Source organism: Pelobates fuscus, chromosome 4 (assembly GCF_036172605.1).
Source record: "Pelobates fuscus isolate aPelFus1 chromosome 4, aPelFus1.pri, whole genome shotgun sequence".
NCBI lineage: Eukaryota > Metazoa > Chordata > Amphibia > Anura > Pelobatidae > Pelobates > Pelobates fuscus.
Window position 1 is genome coordinate 83,531,520 of NC_086320.1, and position 27,866 is coordinate 83,559,385.

General features: G+C 37.9%; 1 protein-coding gene across 1 annotated transcript; it reads left to right on the forward strand.

Annotated features, from left to right (window-relative positions):
- Positions 1-27,251, forward strand: MYBL1 (MYB proto-oncogene like 1). Its single transcript, XM_063450402.1, has 16 exons — positions 1-105; positions 11,599-11,698; positions 11,794-11,865; positions 12,867-12,959; positions 13,833-14,053; positions 15,798-15,975; positions 16,148-16,222; positions 17,461-17,568; positions 19,565-19,795; positions 20,225-20,569; positions 22,859-23,004; positions 24,953-25,067; positions 25,652-25,768; positions 25,842-25,949; positions 26,634-26,777; positions 26,930-27,251. The coding sequence occupies exons 1-16, from the start codon at positions 86-88 to the stop codon at positions 27,059-27,061; spliced, it is 2,205 nt and encodes a 734-aa protein (XP_063306472.1). The 5' UTR covers positions 1-85; the 3' UTR covers positions 27,062-27,251.
- The last annotated feature ends 615 nt before the right edge of the window (positions 27,252-27,866 follow it).

Sequence of the window (27,866 nt, forward strand, 5' to 3'; positions counted from 1 at the left end):
AGCCGGGCACGAGCCGGACCCAGCCGTTACCAGCGCAGCGGGCACCTCGGACATGACCCGGGACCACTGAGGGCACGATCACACCATGGCCGGGAAAACACGCAGGTAACACCTGGCAGGAGCTCAGGGAGCAAAGGCCCATCGGAGATGGCACACAGCCGGACACTAAGCGTAACCAGTGACAGCTCCATCACTATACAGAGACAGCTCCATCACTATACAGAGACAGCTCCATCACTATACAGAGACAGCTCCATCACTATACAGAGACAGCTCCATCACTATATACAGAGACAGCTCCATCACTATATACAGAGACAGCTCCATCACTATATACAGAGACAGCTCCATCACTATATACAGAGACAGCTCCATCACTATATACAGAGACAGCTCCATCACTATATACAGAGACAGCTCCATCACTATATACAGAGAGACAGCTCCATCACTATATACAGAGAGACAGCTCCATCACTATATACAGAGAGACAGCTCCATCACTATATACAGAGAGACAGCTCCATCACTATATACAGAGAGACAGCTCCATCACTATATACAGAGAGACAGCTCCATCACTATATACAGAGAGACAGCTCCATCACTATATACAGAGAGACAGCTCCATCACTATATACAGAGAGACAGCTCCATCACTATATACAGAGAGACAGCTCCATCACTATATACAGAGAGACAGCTCCATCACTATATACAGAGAGACAGCTCCATCACTATATACAGAGAGACAGCTCCATCACTATATGCAGAGAGACAGCTCCATCACTATATGCAGAGAGACAGCTCCATCACTATATGCAGAGAGACAGCTCCATCACTATATGCAGAGAGACAGCTCCATCACTATATGCAGAGAGACAGCTCCATCACTATATGCAGAGAGACAGCTCCATCACTATATGCAGAGAGACAGCTCCATCACTATATGCAGAGAGACAGCTCCATCACTATATGCAGAGAGACAGCTCCATCACTATATGCAGAGAGACAGCTCCATCACTATATGCAGAGAGACAGCTCCATCACTATATGCAGAGAGACAGCTCCATCACTATATGCAGAGAGACAGCTCCATCACTATATGCAGAGAGACAGCTCCATCACTATATGCAGAGAGACAGCTCCATCACTATATGCAGAGAGACAGCTCCATCACTATATGCAGAGAGACAGCTCCATCACTATATGCAGAGAGACAGCTCCATCACTATATGCAGAGAGACAGCTCCATCACTATATGCAGAGAGACAGCTCCATCACTATATGCAGAGAGACAGCTCCATCACTATATGCAGAGAGACAGCTCCATCACTATATACAGAGACAGTAACCAGTGACAGCTCTATTATTATATAGAGTGTAACCAGTGACAGCTCTATTATTATATAGAGTGTAACCAGTGACAGCTTGGCCACTATACAGGGTGTCCGCTTGGCCACTCTATAGGGTGCCCCCCAGTGGCTGCTTGGCCACTATACAGGGTGGCCGCTTGGCCACTATACAGGGTGCCCCCCAGTGGCCGCATCATCTCTATACAGCGAGCACTCCGTGACCACTTCATCACTATACAGCGTGCACAATGACAGCTTTGTCACTATACAGGGAACACCCACTGACTGCTTCATTATACACAGGGTACAACCAGAGGAGTGTAGCTGCCTACTGGTTAGACAGATCTGGCCACATACAATGTGCAAGTAATGAGAGATTTTGTACCCTGTAGCAGGTCTGTCTGCTGGGTATAATTAGTGTACGGGCTTGTCATCCTTGGCAAAATACTAGTACACCATGAATTGTCATCTAAAAGTGACAGATAAGGAAAGAATGGGATTAATGTATGGCAAACAATGAAATCATAATATTGGTAGTATACATGTAAAGCTGGAGCATGTTCGTTCAATGGAATAGAAAAATGTTTGTTCAATGGCTTTTAGGGGGGTCTGCCTTGACGTTGGCAGGCGGGCATTCCCTCCAATGGCTATTGGAGCAACTAAATGACCTCCATTTGTCTAAATATACATAGGGATTAGGGAGAGAGCGCAGGTAAGGTATTTTTTTTTCAATGGAATAAAGACTACAGATTAGTTTAGAAACTTTATTTTGTTTACTTTCAGAACAGATCAAAATTAAACCTTTATTCACCATGCTTGTATTATTAGCATTTGTTTTCCTTAAGCAACTTTGTTCAATCCATTCGGTGTTATATTTTCGTTTTTATTCCTTTTTTGTTGTTGTTGCTGTTGTTGTTGCAAGCATTAGAAAAATGCAAGTTATATATATTTTTTCCTATGTATGTTTAGCCTGAAGTTGATATTGTTGGATTCAACAAGCCCTACTCATTTTAAGTATCTGTTTTATTTAAATGTTAGCCCTTGAGTTGTTACAGTTACGAGTGAGGCATTGTTTTTTGAATGTCCTTTTGCTGTCAAAAGAATGGATTCACAGCACTTGGCAAATCTTTTACTATCAGTGGAGTGAGTGCATCTGGGTCAGGCATCAACCATCAGGCTGCTGGTACGATAAAGAGGCTATTGCTGCAGTGTTGATTATTTTCAAACTAGCTACTTTTTATAGTAGAAAGAATAACTGTGTACAGTGATCTGTACTTACTGTACGAGAGTTTATTTTAGATGGCATCGTACAGTTATAGTATGTGTAATATTATGTTTGCAGATATGATTGAATTGGGTGCTTGTTACAACTGCCAATGATTTGTAGAATAAAATCAAAAAAGCCCTTTTTCTATATTTGTGCTTCTATTCATGTCTTTCAGTTTTATTGTACCATACTATGGTCTTACTTTTATTGTGTAAACCAATTTGTACACATGTAATTGTGATTTTACTCAAGCTGATGTGTATTTTTTTGTTTGTTTGTTTTTATTTATTTTTTTTTAAATTCTTTATTTATTACAAGGTCAAACACCATATTTAACATAAACGATAATATATGCAAGCCAAAATGGACAGAATCATACACCAACATATATAGGAAGCACATAAAATTGAACGTCATAACATCCTTTGTCAGCCTCGTAGATAACGATTGCACGTTGGCCATGAAAGTCCATACAAAATTATGGTGTCCCACCTAATTTTAAGATGTACGTAAAACTAAGAAACATGAATGACTGTAGCACATGAGTTATTCTAACAAAAAAATTAAATGCACGGAGTTGTATAACTCACGTACCACTTGGTTACATCACCCATCCCCGCGGACGAGTTCGCCTATTAGGATGGTTTTACGAATCTAAAATAATCTCTAGGCGCTCGCAACTCACTACAATTAGGGTGAGGATGTTGCTGTTAAATTAGTAAAGAAGAATGAGATGCCAGTCAGAGTGAAAAGAGACGATACGAAGAGAAAGTAGGAGTGACAGAGGAAAGCAGAAACGGAAAAGAGTAAAAGGACGGGACTGGGGGGGAGGAGGGAGGGTAAATGGGAGGGGATGCTGCAGGGATGTACCCACCAATATGATATTTATTGTACGTGATCGAAGTGTTGCATAATTGCTTATGGCAACGAGTATTATGGCACCTACGAGGCCGGCTGTGTCCTGTAGGCCTCCCAGCGGGAACCTTAAAGTCCCACTAAAGGAGATTAAATCGAGTAAGTTAGTCGGTTCCAGAAAATTGGCAGAGAGACAATTGCCCACTCCGCTATCGATCCATGGTGCCCAGACCTTGTCAAACTTCGCATTTGTGCCCCTGACCCTCGCCGTTAGCTTATCCATAAGGAATGAGTCTTTAATCTTTTATATCACAATTTGAAGTGGGGGGGTTACATTCTGTAGCCACACTTGAGCTAGGGCCCTCCTAGCTGCCAAATTCACCTTATGTACCAACTTCTGTTCAGCTCTGGAACAGTCCTCCAGGGGCCTGGCCAGAAGGAACACCCATGGGTCCAGCTTTACCTCTCTACGGAAGATATCCCTCAGTAACTCCGCCACCTGTTTCCAGAATTTTTGAGTTGTTGTTTTTAAATCATGCATTCACCAGGTTGAATGCACAGCCTGGTAAATTTCAGTAATTGTGAACCACATCTTTATCATTGTTGCATGTCAGTGATTTTGGCAAAAACCACAAAGTTCCTCATTTTTGAGTCACCTGCTGTTTGTCATGTCTGACTGTACTATCACAACAAGTACAGATAGATGCCTGCTGGGCTACATGTTGTTGTTGTTGTTGTGGTTTGTTTTATTTTTTGTTTTGTTTTTATTGTAAAATAATCATTCATGCTTTCCTTTATTGTGTTTGACAGTTTTTCTCTGTGACTTGAAACATTTTTTTTTTTTTTTTTTAAATTCAAACTAAAGTGATCCATTTTTGGACAAAACTTTACTGATTTTATCAGCTTGGATAAAGATTTGTTAATTTCACAAGTTATGCAAATTACTTGATTTTACTTTGCCTGAGATGGGATGGCTTGCCCATGTCAGTATCACTGAAGTTTTTTATTAGTGTTTTTGTGAAGCACTTAACACAATATGTCTTGCTTGTTAAATTGATCTTGCACTAGTCTGTTATATTTGCCAAGGCTGACTAGTGATCATTTTGGGGAGAAATTCTATTAGTTAGCAAATTTATGTATTGCCCATTGACTATTTAAAATTTTTTATATAAAAAATTGAATGTGAAATGTTGCAATACATAGGAATTATCTAGAGTTTCGTTGATCGTTTAAGTGGAGATGAAGATCTTTCTTAAAACAAAGAATGTCAACGTACTTTTGAAATTGACTGCTTGTCGAGACGTGGGATCTCCTTGGCTCCGTTTTACACACCCTTCTTTAAGGCATAAACTATCTCATTCCATATGCAGTGACCTTTATTCAGTCCAAGTGATACCCCCTCCTATGTCTTTGACAAAAGGAAATATTCATTATAGTGTCAATGGCTTCCCTGAGACGTGGACCTATGGTCTTAGGTCTAATTGTTACACTTTTTTTTTTCATTTTTGTATTTCTAAAACTGAAACATGAATTTTGTTAATGTACCTTTGACTATAAAGTCTACATTCTTTATTATTTGCTACACTAAACTATAAACAATCATGTAAAACCAGATTGGAATACTTCTTTTGTTATATACTATATGCTTTAGCTGGACATTGATTCATATACACATCACAGGAAAAAATATAAATAAAATAAAAGTGAAACACTTTTTATTTATATATATATATACTTAACTATCGGTAGCCATGATGTATATGGTTTGTAAAACAATTCATCATGACAAGCAGCAACATCTGCATGATATTCTGTGTCAGGCTTTCCTATATGGTACTTGGTGAGAAAGATGAATTCAATGATCTCAATGTACTGTGATTGGCTAGTCCGTTATCACAGGCGTTGGGGAATTAAGACAATAAATGATGTAGTGGAGCACATTGATTGATTGGATCATGCACACACGTTTTGGGTTGCTTTACATTTTCTAATCCCTGGCTAGCATATTTTTACCTTTAGCTGTCATGTAGTCTGTATTATTTGCACATGTTTAGACATGTTATTACCATATTTGGATTTCTTTTGTATCATTTAATAAAAAGCTACCTCCAGTCTGAGAAGTTACCAATATGGGTGCTGTCAGGCCCAATTTACGATTTGTGATGTTTGATTGAAGTACATTTTTCTGTTTTGCAATTTTAATGTTTTTGCACAGCTGCTGAAAGAGGACATTTGTTTCAGTGTTCAGAAACAAAGCATTGACATAGATGTTGCATGAGAAATGCTTTTGTTGCCGAATGTTTGTGGATGTTTGCCTATTCCATTATTAAACCATTTTGATCTCAGTTTATAGAGACACATTGCAAGAGCCATCATTTGCAAGTAAAACAATTTTAGCTTTAGTTATGTACAGCAGACATGTGGAATGGATGCAGTTTCTTCTTTACTTTGTTAACCGTTTAATTTCTTATCTAAATAATATTTTAAAAGAATCAACCTAAGAATGGCAGATATGTATAAAAACAATTTAGGCTGATATTCTCATGCTTTTCCAATTTATTTGATTTATTGTGTGATTAAATTTACAATGACCTCTTCTGTCATTGTATTGTATATTTTCATGTTGTGTTTTTGTTTTTTTTAAATAAAGAAAAAAATGTGTTTTTGCAATTGAAAGGGAAAACAATAAATTGAAGAAAAATAATAATAAAAAAATATATATATATTGTATATCTGCTTTTAACTGTGAACACACTTTTTTTTTTCTTGTATCGCTTATTTATCTTATTTTGTCATCCATGAGAAAAAGGAACAAGTACTTTTGCTTTAAAAAAACTTTATCACTTTTTTCAATCATGATGTAACCTTTCACATATGTGTGAGTTTTGGAACCATCTAAATATCATGTTTTCCTTTTTACCTGTTTATTTAAACAGATACGTTTTTACTTTAGCTACATTCTAAACATGTGCAGTAATTTGGGAATAGTTCATTATAACAGTAATATATCGATCACAGTGTGTGTTCTCGAATTGGTTGATTATTTAAGTGCCTCACACACTTTTCTTTAACATTGTTTACGTGTCTGTTCCTGGTTTAATATCTAAAATACTCCTTATTTAGCTTGGAAATTCAGTTTTTTTTCTTTTTTTTCCCCTCTTACCTCTCATTACACATGCAGATGGTTTGACACCATTTGGTAGTTAGGTCTTGTCTCAGGACAAATCCTCGCTGCATTTGTAGAATATAAATTAGAAATGCTGTACATACAGGGTTTGAAAAGTGAATAACGGATGGCGTAACTTCTGTAATGTTAATGGCATCTTCACTACCCTGGCAACCCAGCCTTTGGCTTCACTGCCCAGGAATGCACTCTGGAAAATGTGACTGCAGTCTACTGGACAAACAATATTGCGTCACTTCAAGGTGTTAACCCTTGTGGGGCAGGGTTTTATTATTTAACACTTGGGGATAGGAACAAACAGATTAAAAAAAATTATATATTTTCACTCATGAGTAATGGTGTTCTACATTTGGATTAATGTGTTATGCATTATGTACATTGAAATAGTGTAAAACTATTAAGGAAAACAAATTATTGTATTTAAACCATCTTTTCAGGTCGTGTGAAGGTTAGACATACAATCATTGGTGTAAAGGGATTAATAGTTAAAGGGACACTATAGTCACCAGAACAACTACACCGTTTATTGAATTTGTTCTGGTGAGTAGAATCATTACATTCAGGCTTTTTGCTGTAAACACTGTCTTTTCAGAGAAAATGCAGTGTTTACATTACAGCCTAGTGATAACTTCACTGGCCACTCCTCAGATAGCTGTTAGAGATCCTTCCTGGGTCATGGCTGCCTAAAATGCATCCAAACATTTAGCATCTCCTCCCACTGCATGCAGACACTGAACTTTCCTCATAGAGATTCATTGATTCAATGCATCTCTATGAGGAGTTGCTGATTGGCCAGGGCTGTGTTTGAATCATGCTGGCTCTGCCCCTGATCTGCCTCCTTGTCAGTCCCAGCCAATCCTATGGGGAAGCATTGTGATTGGATCAGGCTACCACTTCTGATGATGTCAGCAGACTGCTTTGTTTTTCTGAGTCTAACAGCATGCAGAGTTACAGCTTCAGGCTTGAATACAGTGACATTTTTACTATATTTATGGAGACATGAGGGGCCCAAGGGGGCTAGATGGTGGTTTTAACACTATAGGGTCAGGAATACATGTTTGTGTTCCTGACCCTATAAGTTCACATAGGTCTAATGCAAGGATGTGTTTATGTAATGCAAAGGGGGGCGGGGCCTGGACGCCGAGCTGAGTGGACACATGTGGGCTCAGCTCCTGCTCTGCAGACCATTAAACGATGGCGAAAAAGGCACAAAACAGCCCAGAAAACATAAAAATGGGCGACCACACGACAGGCAAAGATAAGCTGACTACACAGATGTCACACAAGCAACTTTTAATGCCGGATCGCCGAGATCCGCGTCTGAGGCCTAACATGGTGGGAGACCCGATTGCCGGGGGAGGCGGCTGATCCCCCAACATGGGGCCCGCACTGCGCGGCTCTACAGTCCTCCCGTCACCCCCCCTATGGACCGGTGGGGGATATCCCGGTCCACGCTTGGGACTCATGCTCACCTACCACACGAGACATTCATACCGAGCAGAGAGCCACACGATGCATCCAAGATGGTTGCCGCACAGCCCTTGCAGCAGAAAAACGAGGACCTAGAGCTCCAGCGCTGGAGAATACAATTTGAGCGCCGGTTCGAGGAAATATGCCAAGCATTCTGGAGGCGCTTACAACTCAGACCTCCCTACAAAGTCGGCAGCCGGAAAGCTTCCCGAAACAAAGCGACTTCACCTCAATCCAACCCCACGCGGATAATCATCCAGAATAAAAGATCCATGCTCAATCCACAAGCAGCACGGCGGATGGCAAAGCGGAGGTCCCACACAGACACCCAACTCGGACCGCTAAGATCCTGCATACCCCGCAGTGCACACGGGCCACAGCTCCTCAAGAGAAACACCCGGCCATGCCACATGCTCCCACGGACAACCCTCACCCTCCTCGAGAAACTGCACTCTGACAGAGGCTCCAGAGAACAAGCCATCGCTGCAACGCGAGAGAATCACACGATCGGAGAGGGGACCTGCACCACAGCTGGAGGCCGGAGTGGCACAGTAAAGCAGGACTCTTGTAACCCATATGGCAGGGCTTCGAGGCTGAGCAGAGAGCATAGGTTAAACGCGGCTAGAAACAAAGGAGCCGTGCGGGGAGAGAGTTTCAGACCCAGGCATAGCGGAGTTAACTAGTATATTTGTTTGCCTAAGGTCACTCACATTTATTTACTGCATAACCTAATGTCCGGTAAATGTAAAACCATGCATAGCATAGTATGATACCAAGCTTAAATAGCATGCATAGTACAGGGGTTAGTTAACATACCACTGCTGAACAATACTTTAACTCCTTAACCATTTACTTGCCTTCAAGCAGTGAGTTTATTGGCACAATCTAAGTTTTCTGCTACCCCAACTAAACTCAACTTAATGTTTTTATTATTTTAATAATTGTTATGGCAAAGGTTACACTCGTTTGTTTACCATTTCCAAGACCAACACAACTGCCACCATACTTAATCTTTTATTGCAGACCATGAGTACATATTCTGTGTTTAACCCCTTAAGGACACATGACATGTGTGACATGTCATGATTCCCTTTTATTCCAGAAGTTTGGTCCTTAAGGGGTTAAAAAAACAAAAAGTGCGTCTTATTCCTGTCATGATATTTTGTGTCTCACTACGCCCACTTTTGCTATCGTGGCATCGCAGGCCTGTTTGTAAACCCTATTGCACGAAAATAAAGCATTTATAATTTTATGTAATGCAAAGTAGTTTTAAGTTGTTGTTTTTTTTTGGTTTTTTTTTTGTGTAAGTTTCTGTTACAATATTTAGCCAGTCAGTTTCAAACACGCAATAACTTTTATAGAAGGAAGTGTGTTTGTGTTACAGTTTGTTGGTTTAATGCACTTTTTATCCACACAATTAATGACTGCAGAGTTTTATAGCTCTGCTAGTGCCAAACAAAGCAGGCATTTTGTGTTGATGACAAAGTGTGAAATGTGTCTCTTGTGGAATTAAACCAGAGATCTTTGTTAGGAACCATACTTAAATGTGTTCTGGCTTCATTTTAAAGCTGTCCAGGTGGGTCATTGGTCATTATGGGTGGATTTGAAAAAGAGATTAGAGGAAATGGTTATATACTGTATGAAAGGTAATTGTGAAATGCTTGTCAAATAATTTCTTGTTGGTTAGGACATTAGGTATTGTTCTTTTGGCAAGATATAAGCGTAATGTAGAGTTTTGATTGCTATATCTAGATACATACAGGATAGTGTGTCTAGTAATGTTGAGATTTTGAAACCGTCTTATTTTGTGAATTGCCTGTAGGAATAGAGTTTGTAAATGTAGTGCAGAATGTGAAGAGTTTGGAGAAGCTATATAGTATGTTATGGATGAACAATCAAAATGTTTAATGGTAAGGGTTTGTGAAACAGTGTTGTTGTATCCATGAATCTAAACCCCGCACGTGGAGCACACTGTAGGTAGAACACGAGTCTTGGTCACTAAAGTCATCCAGACAGACATGGCAACGACTCGGAACTGGGCTGATGGCCCTCGTTGTCTTTACTGAAACATTAAATGTGTTTAGAAGCAGGATTAGTTACATACTGACCCTGTATATAAGCTTTCCAGAATACCCTCAAGCTCTATTAGACCATACAGCAAAATAATCCTGGATGGTCTTGAATGTTAGTAATGTTTATTTATTGCGGTGTAGTGTAATATCATGCCATTTGTTCTGGTATACTTGAAAAGAACCTCTGTATGTTTCATAACCAAGATCAAATGGAGGAACATCTGCCTCAGTACTACAGGCAGGCAAACCATTGGATTGTGCTAGTAGAATGAGTATTGTGTTACTGATTGCAGCAAGGCTGAAGTTGATTTCATTTTAATTTGATGTTCAGAGTACTTCAAAGTCAATGGAGCTTTCAAGCTGTTTATAGGCTGATGGGTCTTGCAGTTGGCCTACTCATATTTAAAAGTAAGTATTTGATTTTTCCGCCCAATGAAGTGTTAATTTAACTTGTAAAGAAGGTTTTCTTTACACATTTTTCGTGTATCTTGGTTAACATAATGTGTAGTCCTTCTGTTTTTTGTTTACCATTTTTAAGTGGTTTGATAAAAATCCGGGGCCAACTGGTACCAAAGCTCCACGTCTCTCTTGCTGCCAAGAAAATGAAAAGATGTCACAATCCAGTTTTCGATCCGTGTATTTTGGCGGCAAATTTCAATTTAGTTTTAGTCAGTCTTTTGACTAAAAAAAAGCCATTTTAGTTTTACTCGTATTTTAGTCATATGAATTGTTTCAGTTTTTGTCTAGTTTTAGTTGACTAAATCTCCAGAAGATTTGAGTCAACACAACTAAAATCTAATAGGTTTAGTCAAAACCTTTATCTGTCTCTTTTGCCCCTTCCCAGCCCTTTTGTGTCTGTGTCCTCAAAGTCCTTCGATGTGTCTCTCTCCCACAGCCCCTCTGTGCAGTGTTAATTTTGGCGGCAAATTTCACTTAAGTTTTAGTCAGTCTTTTGACTAAAAAGCCCTTTTAGTTTGTCATATTTTAGTCATCTGAATTGTGAATTGTTTTAGTTAGCTAAATCTAAAAAATTGTTAGTCGACAATATTAACACTGTTTTAGATGTCCTTTCCAGATTAGTGTTTCACTGTTCTTTCATCTCTTGCATTGTACATATGTTTTGCATTAAAATATTTATTAATGAAAACCATTGCTTTTCTAATACCCAAAATAAAAATAACAAACTATTTAACCAGGAAAGGTACATTCAGATTATTCTGGTTTTCAAGTACGTCCTGGGGATGTAAATAAAATGCATTACTTTTCTACACAAAGCTTTTAAAAGTTACCGATTTTACACTTGCTTAGTAGTATTTTATTACCATAGTTTACAATGAATTCTTACATATTGGTTGAGGCATACAAATTGACCAACATTGTGTTTTGTATTCACAGCGAGGACGATGACGATGATCTTCAATTTGCAGACCATGAAGTTCCAGTTCAGAAAGGTGTCAAGAAAATATGGAATAGAATAAAATGGACAAGAGATGAGGTATCCAAGTTTAAGGCATGGCATTTTGTAATTTATAACTTTTTCAAATTTATTTACTCGTTGCATTTATTCTCCCTTGTTAAATGTTTTATCAGGATGACAAGCTGAAAAGACTTGTCGAACAGAACGGGACAGATGACTGGGCATTGATTGCATGCCATTTTCTGGTAAGACTGATATGAACGAACATCTAGAGAGGGCATAATAGGTCTTATTATGTTCCGTGTAAATGTGCTGTAGTGCAATAAACCATACACCACTAGAATGGCTATGTAGTTTGAGTGGTTACCTTTGTTCTACAACATGAGCTACAAAATCCTGGTCTAATCTAAACAGTCACTCTGTGTGGTTTTGGTCTTTGTAGGTGTTACCCTTGGAAAGTCTGTGTGTTTCATTCACTAAATAGTAGAATTTTAGTGTACCGGAAAATCTGTAATCAAATCGTTGCTCAGGAAAAAATTCTCCCACTTTGCTTTTAGTCACGACTTTAAAAAAAAAAAATATATATATATATATAAATATATATATTTTATGTAGTCTTAGTTTTTCATTTTGAGTTTTCAACTCACTGCAATTTCCTGCTTAATGAATAAGTCCTTGTGTTTACAGTAAAAAGTTGCTCACTGTTTTGAGTCACAGCCCACAAGTTGACTTCATGGCTACCAGGTAGCTTGTCAAACAGGTTCTCCACAGAGAAGACAATAGTACCTGTGCTGGCTTTCAGTATAGCCATCATTTGATACTCCTGCAAAATTGTAAGCCAAAATATTTGCTTGTGGTAGAAACAGTTCTCTCGGTGAAAAACTTTCCTTGTTACACAGGCATGTATTATTTCTCATTCTTTAAATCCTGTTTTATTTAGCAGTTTTTTTGTGCCCAGGAGGGGCTATGTATTTCATTCATCGTGTTGCATTGGATGTGTTCAATACATTATGACAAAGTAGGCCAACTTTTGTCTTTATATACAATGCGTGGGAGATGATTTGTCTGCCTGAATCCTTAAACACTATCATCTTTCTTAATCCGAAGACTTGTTCGTTAACATTATGTGAACTGTTGCACACATTTTCACAAACTAAAATTGTAAGTGTCTATTGTAGAGTTCAGCAGTGCTGGCCAACATTTCTGTTTTAATATGCTTTTGTATATTAATTGATACCATTTTTAGAATCGTTCAGATGTACAATGCCAACATCGATGGCAGAAAGTTTTAAATCCCGAGCTAATTAAAGGTCCCTGGACCAAGGAAGAGGATCAGCGGGTGAGTTTTATTCTCCTTTGTGTTTCAGTATGTGCTCTATCTATAAATGACTGAATTATACTTTTGAGAGAGTGCCAATTTTTTTTGTTGGGTATAAACTTATTTTTCCTTTATATATGGCTGAGCCATTGTAATGGCATTGCACCTAAAGTAGAAGTTTGTGTGTTTTATCAAGTTTATTTACATTTGTTTTGGCGCTTCTTTTAGCTATAATATGTCCATTATTAATAAATGTGTTACAGGACACTATTTGAATTTACGTTTGAGAAAATCTCTCTTAGTTCTCTATCATTTTGGCAGATTTTATAAATGGCACTAGAAACTATTTAATCAGAGATATAAAGTAATTTATACTGTGATAGGTACACCAGAGTAAAAAAAAAAAAATGACAAGGGGTGAGGGTTTGCAAAACACAATTGGTGATCATATGGTATATTGTGTCTCCAAAAACCCCAGAACAGGTTCTTTTTTTATTTCTTTTTTTATTTGGGTTACTTCTGGATCTTACACCTCACTGTTTAATGGATATACCCTTTGTCCTGCTAAAATAATAAAAGATTAGAGTATTCCTCCTAATATTTGTAAATGTTTCTCTACCTCTCTAGTATATTTTGGGATAAAAAAAAAAAAAAACCTTAAAAGCCAGTAGTAAGGCATTTACATCTGCTATCATCAATAATTTTTTTACATGTATTAATGTTACTCTAGTCAGTATTTTCCAGATGTCTAATCAAAATATGTATTGACTCTGGTAATGGTTAAGAAAGCATTCATTTTGTTGCAGGTATGTCATAATTTCATATGGAAACATGTTAGAACAAAGCATTTTTTTCTTGGATTACTTTTTAATTTTTTGGTTTGCTGTATAACAGGTCATTGAACTAGTTCATAAATATGGTCCGAAAAGATGGTCTTTGATAGCAAAGCACTTAAAAGGGAGAATTGGTAAGCAGTGCAGAGAAAGATGGCACAATCACCTTAACCCAGAAGTGAAAAAGTCTTCCTGGACGGAAGAAGAGGACCGCATCATTTACGAGGCTCATAAACGTATAGGCAACCGTTGGGCTGAAATTGCAAAGCTGCTTCCGGGCAGGTATTTGTGTTTTTTATACACGTGTGAGATGAAAGTGTGACAATTATATTTCTGATTAAATTAACTCTTCTCGTATTCGAGAAGCTAGAGAGAATGCACAGAACATTATCTGCTAAACTAGCACAAGGAGAATTATTGAATAAATGCCTCATAAAATGACACAATTTACAAAGTGAAATCAAGATCTATTACGACTGTCTTGAACCAATAGATTAAATTATAAAAAAATTTTTTTAGAAAAATGACATGGGTTATAAAACCATGAAACTATAAATTCATCTATTTATATTGGTTCCATGCAATGCTATTACTTCTTGATTTATCTTTGTGAATAATCATGTTCTTTAATGTGGACTCGTGTTCACCCTGTAATACTTTGAGGATACTTGTTGAATACTAAGATTTTGGGTGTTCATAGGGTTAAAAAAAAAAAGAGCAATGTGGTGCTTGCTGTGACCAATTTCTATGCTTCAATTACTCTCTCTCTAGTTTCACCTTACCTTGAAACTCCCTCCTCTTCACTTTCACTCAGTAGCAAGTCGCTCTGTCATTCAACCGCTCTGTTCCCCTGGGTCTCACATATATTGTGTGTATGTATGAGATAGATAGATATATAGATATATAGATATATATATTGTTATTGCAGTGGTAAGTACCTACCAAAAATGTGCAAAAAAGGACAACCGGTGAACTGATGTCATGGGGACCTAGGCTCATTGATGCAAGGCTAGCCTGTTTGGTCTGATCACACAGAATAGCAACGGTAGCTCAAATTGCTGAAAAACGTAATGCTAGCCATGATAGAAAGGTGTCCAAACACACAGTGCATTCTAGTTTGCTCAGTAGCCGCAGACCGGTCAGAATACCCATGATGACTCCTGTTCCCTTCAATAGGGAAGTGAGCATCAACTGGAGCCATGGAAAAATGTTACCTGGTCTGATCGATCATTTACGTGGGGAAGATTTGGCAGCAGAATGCACTGGGGGAAGAAGGAAGGTTGACGGAAGCATTGTTATGCTCAGTGCCATGATCTGCTTGGGGCCTGGTATTCACGTGGATAGTATTTTGATGCATACCACCACCCTAGAGATTGTTTTAGACCACGTACACCCCTTCATGGCAATGGTGTTCCCAGATGACCGTGGCCACTTTCAGCAGGATAATGCGTCCTGCTGCTCTGCACAACTTGTTCAGGAATGGTTTGAGAAACATGACAGAGTTCAAGTTGTTTTCTTGGCTTCCAAATTTACCAGATATCAATCTGCTTGAGCATCTGTGGGATGTGCTGGAAGAACAAATCTGATCCATAGAGGCCCCACCTTGCAACTTGCAGGGCTTATAGGATCTGCTGCTAATGTCTTGATGCCAGATACCAAAGGACACATTCATATGTCTGGTGGAGTCCATACCTCGACGGATCAGAGTTATTTTGACCGCATGATGGGAAACTTACACGTTACCATGAAGGTGGTTTTAATGTTGTAGCTGGTCATTGCCATTTTAGAATTGTTGCCATTTTATTATATTTCTATCTCCTTTTGTATAAAAGGGCTTCAATGGCTAGATCTCCGGTCGCGGGCAGGGCCCTTTTTACCTTTTGTATTGGTCTGTGTGTATATAGTGCTGTATTTTCCCCAATTGTTCAATGCTGTAGCATTTGTTGGTGCTGCTTTAAGAATGCCAATAATGCTTATAGTGCCATTATAGGAACATAAAATCTTTAATGAACTACATTTTTCCTAGGACTGATAATTCCATAAAGAACCATTGGAATTCTACCATGAAACGCAAAGTGGAACAGGAAGGATACCTGCAGGATGAAAATCAGAACGATCATCTACCCAAATTTCGTCCTGAAGTGTGCGCTGCACTGGACCTGTTGCAGGCACGGAATCCATTCTACAATCCAGTCCAAATCCAAGTAATAGTCTTGTCTTTAAAACATGCAAACATCCTTTCCCTGCATTATCTTACTAAGCCTCTTACTCCTTTGAATTGAAATATGAACACTTTTGTTGAGCATGATCACTGTATGACTGTTGGTTCATTTGGATCAAAGTGGAAACGGTTGTATTTTCCTTCCTTCCTTCCAGGTTCCAGGATACCAGTACATGCAGGCTGATGACCGCAATATAGAAAGTGTTCAGAATTCCTTTGGTTTTATTCAGGTAAAGTTAAAAATGCAAAATGGGTAAACCAAGTCACTGTACTTGTTTAACAACACGATAGACATTTATTAGAATGCTTACAATGTTACAAATGATCACATGTATTTTAATAATTGCTTGGTTTATGTCAGGGGTAAGCAAGCGGTTTATCTACAGGTGTTGTGGAACTGCTTCTTCCATGATGTTTTGCCATTCTAAAGGTGGCCGTTTGCCCAGCCCAGGCTTAGACGAATATCGGAGTGGGTTTTAAGGATATTTGAATAAACTGTACATAAAGTAGCTTAATTGATATTTTTTAGTATGTGTGTGTATATTACCTGGCTCATATTATAAAAATATAAATTATTTTATGGGGACCTAGCAGAGTTTGTTTTTTTTCTTGTTAATTAATCTTTTGATGGTTGCCAAGTTTCAAACCACTTTTAAGAACTTGTTATCTTTTTATTCCAGCTAGGCAGTGGGATCATAGTACATGCTGTCTACGCCTGTAATACAATTGCTAAGGCTGACAGGGTTTTTTTTTAGTAAAGTGAGCATTCAAAAGGAAATTCAAACTTAAGGCCAGAGTAGCCAATCGGAAACTATAGATGACTTGGATCATGCTTCCAGTTTGACTATTTTTGCCTTAAATTTGAAGTTCGCTTTAGTAAATATCCAGTCTGAGTTATGATGTTGCTCATGGCATCGAAGCCAATCTAGACCTAGAATAATCCTACAGAAGGAAAATACATTCTCAATATATTTAATGAAGGAAGGGCAACAAAACCGCTTGACCTGTACGATGGGTTTTATACTTAAATTGTATCTACTGTGTCACAAAACCAAATATGAAGCCTTATAATAGAAGTTGGATGAAGTATTAATAGTAATCAATTTCAATTGTTTTTGCAAACATTTTTTAATTGATGAAATTGGCTTATATCTCAAACGTGGTCATGCCTGCCTTTTAAATTTTATATTTTTAACACGTTATTTTGCTTAAAATTACAAGGAAGCTTGATCAGTAATGTCCACTGTTTTTGCTGCACTAGTTTATTTTGAGAATAAAACACATGAAATCAGACATATCGCATGCTGTTCACGTAAGGCTGACACAACAGTGGACACTAGGAAGTCCTCAGCCGGTTTCTTTCACTATACTCTGCTTCTCTGAACTTGTACTTCAGTAATCTCCTGTCTTTCATCATGATGGTGTTGTTTCTCCTCTCTTCCTCTGCTCTTTCACATGCCTCTCTCAGCAGCCCTTTGTTGATGAAGAGGATCCTGAAAAGGAAAAGAGGATAAAGGAGCTTGAGTTGCTGCTTATGTCAGCTGAGAACGAAGTCAGAAGACAACATGTGTCATCTGTAAGACCTACCTTGTGATCTATTCCTCTTATCTTTCCATGCTGTTTCTATTTCTTTTTGTATGTTTTGATTATTATTAAGCTTTTCTTGCATAGCACTCTTGTGCGGCTTAACAGATCTAGCAATCAATAATAGGTTGAGTTACAGATTGTGATTTTTAATTCAATTTACTGGTGTAAAATGAGCAGAGAAAACACTGGGGACAATTGAGGGTATTCTGTTCTAAAGTGGTGGACAAATGTAAAAGGGGAGGAGTCACCATGGAATGTGCCTTTTGGTTCTACTGGTTTCCACGGTGACTGCATCGCTTTTAGTGCTATAAACCACATTTTAGACTAGAAAATATTAATAATTGTTCCCTACTGTAATTATGTACTTTAGTTGTTTATTTCTGTGTTCGCCAGATCTGTGGCTAATTGAAAAATGGCTTCAATGCACTATTTTTTTTACAAGAGTAAAAACTAATTCCAATTGGAATAGTGTATAGTGATGCTGTGGTATGGAGGTACATCAGTTAGATGTGTAATTGTGTAGAGCGATCTGTTCATGTAGTTTAGCCTGGTGTGTGTTTTGGTTTTTTTTTTTTTTTTAAAGTTTTGTTTATATCATCTTATAGATCATGAACACTTCATATACATTAATCCAACTTATTTTTTTCTTTCTTGTTTATTGTCTGATTGGTTATTATTGAGGCTTTAGAAAATTGCATATTCCATGTTAACGTCCTGTCATTCAAATATCAAGTCCCTAGCCAACGCTTTGAAAGGCACAAGGGTTATTTGCATAGACAGCTGTGCGAAGACCTCAGGATAAACTGACGTTTGACAGTAAAAAGCTGAAAAAAGGAAGTTGAATTTTAGCCTTGTGTATATGCAGATTGTGGTTTTTCTTTTTTTTTTTTCTTTTATTTAATATTTACAAATGATGTAAAAGCAGAGACCATACAAGAAAAAAAAATGCTTCAGTTTCTCCTGGTATAGAGATCTACCATAAAGTGTGGGTGAGAAGACTATATTTGTGTCCTTGTTTCCTTGGTTCAGAGTTGTAAAACCAAAATCCAGAGAAACAAGCTGCTCTCCTAAGTCTTACCCAAAGTATTGCCCTAAAAAGGTCAAAAATAGATTTTAATTTGCATTGCACTTTACATTTGTAGAATATAAAAAATGAATGTTAAAATAAATATTAAAGGAAGATCAGACTGCTGATCAGAAGGCAAATGTGGAGCAAATAGCTTTTTTTTCCATAAGTTTAAATTAAAGTGATAGAAACTAGGAGGAAGGTACGAAATAATATCCGTTTTGATATTGCCAGCATGGACAGGTTGGTGAATAGTTGGGAAGTAAATCTTATAAAACACAACCACAGCAAAAAAAAGCAAAATTCAGTACTCAACGAGGACAACTTGGGAGAGAATCCTCACACAGATCAACAATTACTTTGAAAGGGAACAGTCATTATATTACGGAGTGGCTCATGCATATATAGTTTAAATAAGATACATTATCACTTAATGCTTTCTGTGGCTATTCTTTATAGCTAAAGGCTAATAAAATGATTAATAATCTGCAGTATGTTTAAACATGCTTGTTGTGTATTCATTTACACCAGGTGCAGAATGTTGCTTCAGGATATATAGCATATTCCTGATTCAAAAATGTAAATCTCATTTATATTTTATTAGGAAAAATCTGCTTTTGATTTTGATGAATGGACTAATTAAGCAGTGGGCATATCTCAAATATACTAATCTGTAACAGCATTGTCTTTCTAGAAGTTCTTCCTTCCATTTATCCAAGTCCTTCAGCCATGGCTGGCCATATTAAACATGGCGTTTTAGAAGAAGACATGACTTAGAAGTTAAATGAACTAAGCAACACATATATATTCTGTATTCCAAAGAAGAATTTTGCTTTGTTACTGCTTTGCTTTGTGTCGATCATAAAACCACACTCTGTTAATTTCTTTTTTTTTTTTTCTCTTCCTTTTTCTTAAACAGTCTTCAAGTTTTTCAAGCTGGTCTGGAAGTTTTGTAATAGAAGACAGCATGTCCAATACTCTACATAGTGTAGATGACCAAACAAGTGACTTCTACAGTCTTGAAGAGACACATGACTCATCTGGTCACCACAACTCTCCCAGCAAGATTTTGCTTGTAGAGGCTAATACACAGTTTTCCTCTTTAGAGACAATCCCAGAATTTACGGAAACATTAGATCTTATTGGAACAGTAAGTGATTGTTTTTCTCGTCTAGTCTTATAAAAAAAGGAATAGATAAGTGTATGTAATATATATATTTATATCACATACCTGTGTGTGTGTGTGTGTACGCCTATTGTACCTATCATCAACCTACCAGTGCATTTATTACCAACAAATGCATTGACACAGTCAGTAGTAGGCAAAGGATGAAATCAACAAATGAAGGCCAGAACCTACAAAAATAAAGTAAATATGTGATGCTTAATGGTAGTCTGTAAATATTTATAAGGAAAATAAGCGCTGTTTTGGAGAAAATTGATGAAGCTAAATACATTTTGCATAAATCATTGTTACACAGCCAGATCTTCTTTGATGATGATGATGATTATTATTATATACTACACAAAAGATTGGGTGCTTAAAAATATTTTGTTTTGGTTTTGCCTTGGCTCACAGGACCACACTCCATGGAATGATATCAGTAGCTTTGAGGTTTCCATTGTACCGTCTCCTGCAAAACTTACTCCCATTAAACTGATCCCAGTTCAGCATGACGGTGGACAGGACTATCAGATACATTGCAGACTGGGGCTTCCAAGTGGGCACACTGTTATCAGTGATGACCACGGTTCCACCAAATCGCCTGTTGTATCAAAATTTAGCACACCTCCAGCTATTCTCAGGAAGAAAAAAATACGTTCGCGCCCATCTTCCACAACTAAAATGAATGAAGAATTGGACTCCAACAATGTTCGAATTAAGGGTACTCCTGTTAAAATGCTTCCATTTTCTCCTTCACAGGTAAGGAATCTTTTGTTTTTAAAAAAATTGCTACAAATGTGCATTTATATCCTCTCCCTATGTTAACATTTTTGTTTCTAGTGTTGACCTATTATTGAATGGACACGTTATCTCTATTTATTTATTTAACATTGTATTCTGATGAGTAGCTGTGACAACTATTTACTTCTAATCACCGCTATCAAAAAGGCATGCATCTGTTTGCAATGGTTCAGTCACTGAATACATAACATCAGATGTAGGTGTGTTATGTTAATTAACAGCATTTTTAAAATGACATGGCGTAAATTGTAAATTCATGATTTGCTTACCTAATCTCCAGCATCATGGAGAGCCATCACTTATCTGGAAATTACATAATTAACTAAAACATTGGAAATCAACCTTTAACAAGCATTGCGCTTTTTTTTTTAAATTTATTTTATTTTTTAAGCCGAGGTTGGTTCTTTTTTTTTTTTTTTTTTTTAAATTCTTTATTTTTATTGAGGCATGTGATTATAGGGGTACAGAAAAAAGATAGGGAGACTTTCAAGAGGTGTACAGGATGGGGTCATCATAACAGATTATCAAAGTCTCCTATGCTTATCAACCTCATTTTATTTTATGTATAGGAAAGTTTAGACAGTACGCTTTGTCACTCTATATTCATGCTTGCTATGTCTAATGAAGGTGTATACATGTATAGTTAAACACTACGGTACAACATGTTGTTTGCAGGCATAATGTACTACTAGTGAGTGTAGTTAGTTCCACGCCACGTTTTGTATAACGTTGTTGCTGATCTCATGCTTATCCATATCTGGAGCTGTACAAACAAAGCAAGGTAAACAAAGCAAAACAGAGCCCCCTGACTGCACGTGGCTTACAGACTAGATTTTGAGCCCTCAATGCAGCAACATGTCTTAATAAGGATTGCTCATATTATATAGGGGTTGCAGGTGGAGAGCAGTGTCCTAACAATAATTGTCAGTAGGTTGTTAACCGAGATTATGTGATGATCAGGCTATAGTGACTGGCATAATCACTGCTAGGAGTAACTGTTTACACATAAGGCATATACCGTATAACAGAGTTCAATAGTCAGCGTGTGGTTGTGGGGTAACCTCAGGCAGTCTCTGATAGGCACTCAGCCCACTCCAGACTTCAGAATTCGCCGCTGCACGGCCAGCCGGTCCTCCCTGTCACAGCGATTCCAGCTATCACCGATGATACAGGATGGCTGCAGAAGTATGAGGCTAATAAGTGCAGGCACAGGAGGGGATTCAGCTGGGCCCCCCGTCGAGGTGTAGGTCGGTCTCATGTCGATGTCGGTCTCATGTTGCGGCCTGGAGAGATGCACTGCTGGGATTTTCTGGCAGTTGGAAGTCGGTGGCAGCTGTGGGGTGTCCGTTTGTTGGTACCTGGTTGTTTTGCCATAAGTCGTGGGCGTCTGGGCTTTGCATGTTCCCCTGCTAGTTGCGATGCACGTGGCGTCCGCCATTTTGGGTAAGGTGCCCAGGCCGCGGATCAGTCTGCGGATGTTGCTGCTGGGCCCGGGTTGCTTTGCTGCCTGCGGGGTCACAGGATGGGGACCGGGATCACCCCCGCCGGTCCAGAGGGGGGGGAACGGGGCCAGGACCTCGCCGGTCCGGTCCTCCGGCCGGGCACTGTCAGGCAGGATAGCGGGGCAGCGGCCGTCCGCCCCGCTCACCGCCGAAGAAGGCCCCATCTGGGGTGGTAGTTTCTCCCCCAGGGGACTGGAACTCGGAGAGTCAGCCTCTCCCTGGGTCCAGTGGTCCCAGCACACGGAGGGTCGGTGCTGTCGGTCTTTTTTCTCAGGATAAGCCATGTTTTAAGGCTGAAATCGCCGAAAGGTGCAGGAGCTGAAGGTGCTTGCGACCGTCCAGCTCGGCGGTCCGGCCCCTCCCCCCAGGTTGGTTCTTTTTGAGTACTGGAGTTTTTCATTCATAATCATTTATAGTGACTTAACCCATTAAGGACACATGACATGTCATGATTCCCTTTTATTCCAGAAGTTTGGTCCTTAAGGGGTTAAATAAGTTGTATATAAACATTTTGTGCACATAATCACATGTGCTGACCTAATGACTTTTTTTAAAATCAATATTGCTGCGATTTATGGAAAACTTGATATGGTTTAACACTTATTTCCAGTTAGCTCACATTATTGAACAGTGACGAGGCACTATGTGTTTTATACCTGTATAATTATTATAATAATAATTAAAATGTATACAAAATAGTAGTAGTTAACCTATTGATAATATTTTTTCTTTCATTTTATTAAAGTTCTTCAATATCAGTTCTGGAAATGTTCAAGAACAGTTCAACCTTGAGAATCCATCATTCACTTCAACTCCAATATGTGGCCAGAAGGTACTTACAACTCCTCTAAGGAAGCAGACAACGCCAAAAGAAGACAAAGAAAATGTTGGGTAGGTCCCATGCTAACTGCAGAGATCTTCTTCATCCATAGGTGCGGTGTGGAATTATACACCATGATATCTTTTTTAGAAATATCCCACTTTTATAGTTTAACTAAAACTCAGTTTTCATGAGTTTCGAAATGCTCGTCTTAGCAGCTGAACTTTAAGAATTGGCTGATGTGCGATGGCTTTTTTGTTCTAATATGCTGACTGTCCATTAAAAAGTTCTTATCTTTATGATTGACAGGAGACTCATATCAAACCTGCTTCTACTTTATTCTCCATTTCTGCTTCTGATGGAAAATAAATATCATCTGAGCCTCTTTATTGAGGTTTGGAGGCTTAAGTTTATCCAACAAGTAGTCAATATCCTTTCAAAAATCAATACATTGGTTGTCGGTGTTGCCATTTTGCCTTACTTCTATGAGCATGTCAACTCTCAATGGGGATACAAGATCCATGGGATGCACTTACTCACTTAACTTAAAAAAATATATATTTTTTATTTTTATTTAAAACACCTGTAGGTTTCAGATCATACGTTGTATAAGCCTGTCACAACGCCAATGTACCCCTTTTTTGGCAGGTCAAGAGGCAGGCACAGTTGTTTATTTTTATCTTTTACTTTACCACCTGATGTTGTGGTTAACACTGGGGAAAACAGATTGTTAGAGCAGGAGTAAAGCTTTGATAGGTTTGTTCTGCCTCTTCAAAGGTTAGGGACATTTCCATGGATCACCACCACAGTATAAACGGAGTTCATCAATAAGCATACATTGTGCTTTTAATTTGCAAATAAATGCCAAAAAAAATAGAATATGGCATCAATTGGGCAAAGTTGTAAACATACCTCATACCACTGTGGTCTACTACTTGGAAATCGCAATCTAGACAAACAGGACTGTGTTAATTTCCCATTACATCAAATTAGACAGAGTTCAAGAATATCTGCAATACTTCCTTCAAATGGTCCATGGTAGCACTGGTTGACTCCCATCTGCTTAATTATAACTCTGATTAAATACGTGTTGTGATATTGAAGTAAAAGATTAATTGTTGAATAAGGTGAAACTACATTGTCCCACATTTTAATGGTAAGAGAAGTATGCTCTTCAGCTGTGATGATATGGATGCTGTTCATGTAATACAGTAGAACCTGGTCGATCGTTAATAGATGCATAACATCTATGTGATCTAGTTGGACAGGAATACTTAAAAAATCCTGGTTCTTAAGCCAGTCCTCAACCCACGATCTGGGATCCAACCCCTTTAAGGCCTGCAGGCTTTATTTTACGAGGTCTAAAGTACAAGCCATATACTTTTTTTTTTGAAGTGCAGCATTGAAAGAGAAGGAAGTTATAGTGGATGCTGGTTCATATGGACAGATGGGGCACTAAACCCTCCCACGCCTGTTTGTATTGACAAAAAAATAATTATTAAAAAATCTAGTGGGGGACCAATGAGAAGGTTAAAAAAAAAAAAAAACATGTTTGTCATGATTATATTTGCAGTTTTCTCCATGCTGCTTATGTATTGCTGGAGATGCTGCTGAGAGGCTGAGAAACTAACAGTGTCAAGATTTTGGAAAATGTTCTGGGTATCAATCCATCACATAGACTTTGTATGGGGCCACTAGATCCCAGATGCCTTTAAAAGACAGGTCTGCATATTATCCTGTCATTGGGTAACAGCATCAAGGGGGTGAACCTGGTCCTCTTATAAAGTGGTTGTTTCCCAAGTACATGTATCTGTAGATTTATATAGTTGAATAGGGCATAATGTCTTATTGGGTTAGGAGTAGAGTACATGAGGTTAAGTCCCACAATCTTTAAGCTTCCCCAACTGCTACTAGGTAATTCCTTATTTCATGTTGTGCAAGCCCATACTGTCCTAGTAAGATGCTGGTGGAAGTAAACTAAAGAACACTTCATATTCTGATATTATGTTTTAAATAAAGTTTCAGAACACCCACCATAAGGAGATCTTTATTGGGAAACACCCCAAGAACACCCACTCCATTTAAGAATGCTCTTGCTGCCCAGGAGAAGAAATATGGCCCTCTAAAGGTTGTGGTATGTATTTGAGCTGTGTTATGACTTCAGTGGGGGCAGAGTGACACTGACTAATTATATGACTGTTTGTTAAATGTGGAAGCCAACCAAAGGAGTGGCAAGATGGTTGTGGATTATGGGTCTGATACAGGGTTGGAGCAGTTTTTAAATTTTTTTCCATGTACTTGGTTTAGAGATTTTCATAGTATGTTTACAGAAAATTAATCCTTTAAGGTTATTTTTTGGTGACCGTTGTTCTTTTCATTTTTGCCTTTTTTTGCGTTAAAAGCGCTGTTGTACATTCTGCTAATCTATAGTTTTGTTAATTGCTCTTATTCTAGTGCCTGTGTGCTTTTAAAATCTAGTTCAATTTTCTCGTTGTCTAATCCTATTTAAAACCAACATACATATGAAATAATCTGGAGCCAAGCTTTGAAGAACAGCAACTCCCTTCTACATGTTGTTGCTGTTTAGTGTAGTTTTATTTAGATTTCAGGATTTCTGATTAGATCCTTCTTTAGTAATATATGGTATGCTAGCTGTGGTAAAGTGTAAACGTGAAGCTAAATCTCTCCTTTCCCCTTGCCTCTTTGTCCAAATGTTAGGCACAGCCCCTAGCATTTCTTGAAGAAGATATCCGAGAAGTGTTGAAGCAAGAGACTGGGGCAGACATATTCATTAAGGAGGAAGATGAACAGATTTGTAAAACACATAAACAAGAGGTAGGATTTATTTATTTACTTATTTACAGTATCCCCAATGTGATACCCGTATCTTACACAAATATATTTCTAGCGGAGGTCTGCTGTAAAAAAAGTCAGAAAATCTCTGATGATGGATGCTTGGGATAAAGAAGAGCTCGGTGCTCAACTGTTAACAGAAGACAGTGATTATGATCTACATGTAAGTCAATATTAAACTATGAACAAAAACATGTTAAATTAGAGCATCGTGCTGCTAAAGCAATTAGAAAAATAGTCATTTTGTTAATTGTTGTGATTTTGAAAAAAAAATTTTAAGGTTAGTTTGTTCACTTTTTCTGGGAAGCATACAGTAACTTATGCTGCATAGTGCTTTAAACTTGGATTCTGGATTAACAACCATATAACTCACATGTAGTTGTTGCCAGAATACATCGATTCACACCTGTTCTCACATCTAAATACTGGCTGAAGTTCCATGGTTGGCAGCTTCGGGTCCAACTGTTAGCTTTACCCTCCTTTTATTAAAAAACATTTTACCAAAAACATCCCTTTTGATATTTGCTATAAAATAAACAAGATCTTACTGACTAACATAAGACTGTAATTGTTGCTCATCAGAAATTACGAACTGTTTGTTTTGTTTTAAATTACATTTTATTTCACATTATTGGATGTATTTACTAGACCTTACATCAAAGTCAATTTTAAACCTCTCCAAAAAATATTGGATTTGGCAAAATTCTTAATCTTGTATTCTATTTTGGTGGGAATATTTAATGCGGTTTCTCAGTTCACTGAGAAACGTTGCTTAATGTACAAGTCCCATAGTTCCTCCTAAGGATGTTAGCTGTGGGTAACACTGCTTTCTTTTTATTATTTAAAGAATGAAAACACCATTTCCACATCTTTATTAATGATACCATTGGCTGCCACAGAAGACATAAAGTGCAACATAAACAATGAAAAGAGACCTGGGAAGAAACTTAGCCCTATCTCAAAAAATTACACATCGGAAAAGTCTGTTCAGGTGTGTGGAGTAGACTCCTCTGTGATGTGTAAAAACAAAAACTGGACTTTGACAGAATTAATAATATTAACTTAATAATAATATTGATGGTGGTCAAGCCTTTAGCCAATGGCATGGTGACACTAATATGTTTTTTGTTTTTTCCTGCGCAGTCGCTTTGTGAATGGGAAGCTGTTGTGTTTGGTAAGACAGAAGACCAGTTGATCATGACGGAACAAGCAAGAAGATATCTCGGCACTTATAAAGCTACTACAAGCTCTACATCAAGACACCTAATCTTATGAATGCGGAGTTTGACCTTGTGTAAACTTTCTTACTCTGTGCACTAAAATAAGACTATATTTTATTCCAGTAGGTACCATAGTATTTGGTTTGCCGCACTACATTTAAAATGACTTTTCACTTGTAACCTTGCCTAGCCATGGATACCATGGTGGTTGAACTAAATGGTTTGACGCAAGATGTTCTCATGCTAGCCAGATCTTGGGGTTTTTTTTTGTTTTTTTTAATGTTTTTTTTTTTAAAGATCTTGTAGGCCTTTGCAATGGCTTACCCTAAATAAAGGTAAAGAAAATAGCTTTTCATATCCCAGGATCTTGAGAAGGTTCTGTATTTCCATTGGTAGAATCTGATATAAAATGGATTGTACATTGATCAGATAAGTGCTTCTTCCTATCCTTATTCTTTTCTGGAAGAAGAACTCTGATGTTCACCAGTCAAGAAAATGGTTCTAGATCAACCACAGTTTGATTTAGAAAATAGTGATCTTCTCCATTTTATTCCTGTTAAGCCTATATGAGTCTCCTGTTAAGTAGTAATACTTGCAAAATTTAACAGGTGTGGGAAAAAATCATCAATATTAATAAACAGTTGGGTTTTTTTTTTCCGTTTTTTTTTTTTTTCACAAAGCAGAATTTTGTCAGGACTTTTCTTTCTTGTTTTGGTATTTGGAAATCAAAACTATGAGGTGAACATTCAGTCGATGAGCTTAATCTTTGTCGGGTTTTTTTTCTTTTGTACATTTTTAGTGCTTGTTGTTTTCCGATAACTGCGTGTGCGTGTGTATATAAGAGCTTTGCAGTAATCGCT

Excerpts from the sequence above, each read along its gene's own strand:
- MYBL1 (XM_063450402.1), top strand. The coding sequence starts at position 86 with ATGGCCGGGAAAACACGCAG. Across the intron at positions 19,796-20,224 it reads CATTAGATCTTATTGGAACA|GACCACACTCCATGGAATGA; the intron begins GTAAGTGATTGT and ends CTTGGCTCACAG. Across the intron at positions 25,769-25,841 it reads GTAAAACACATAAACAAGAG|CGGAGGTCTGCTGTAAAAAA; the intron begins GTAGGATTTATT and ends ATATATTTCTAG.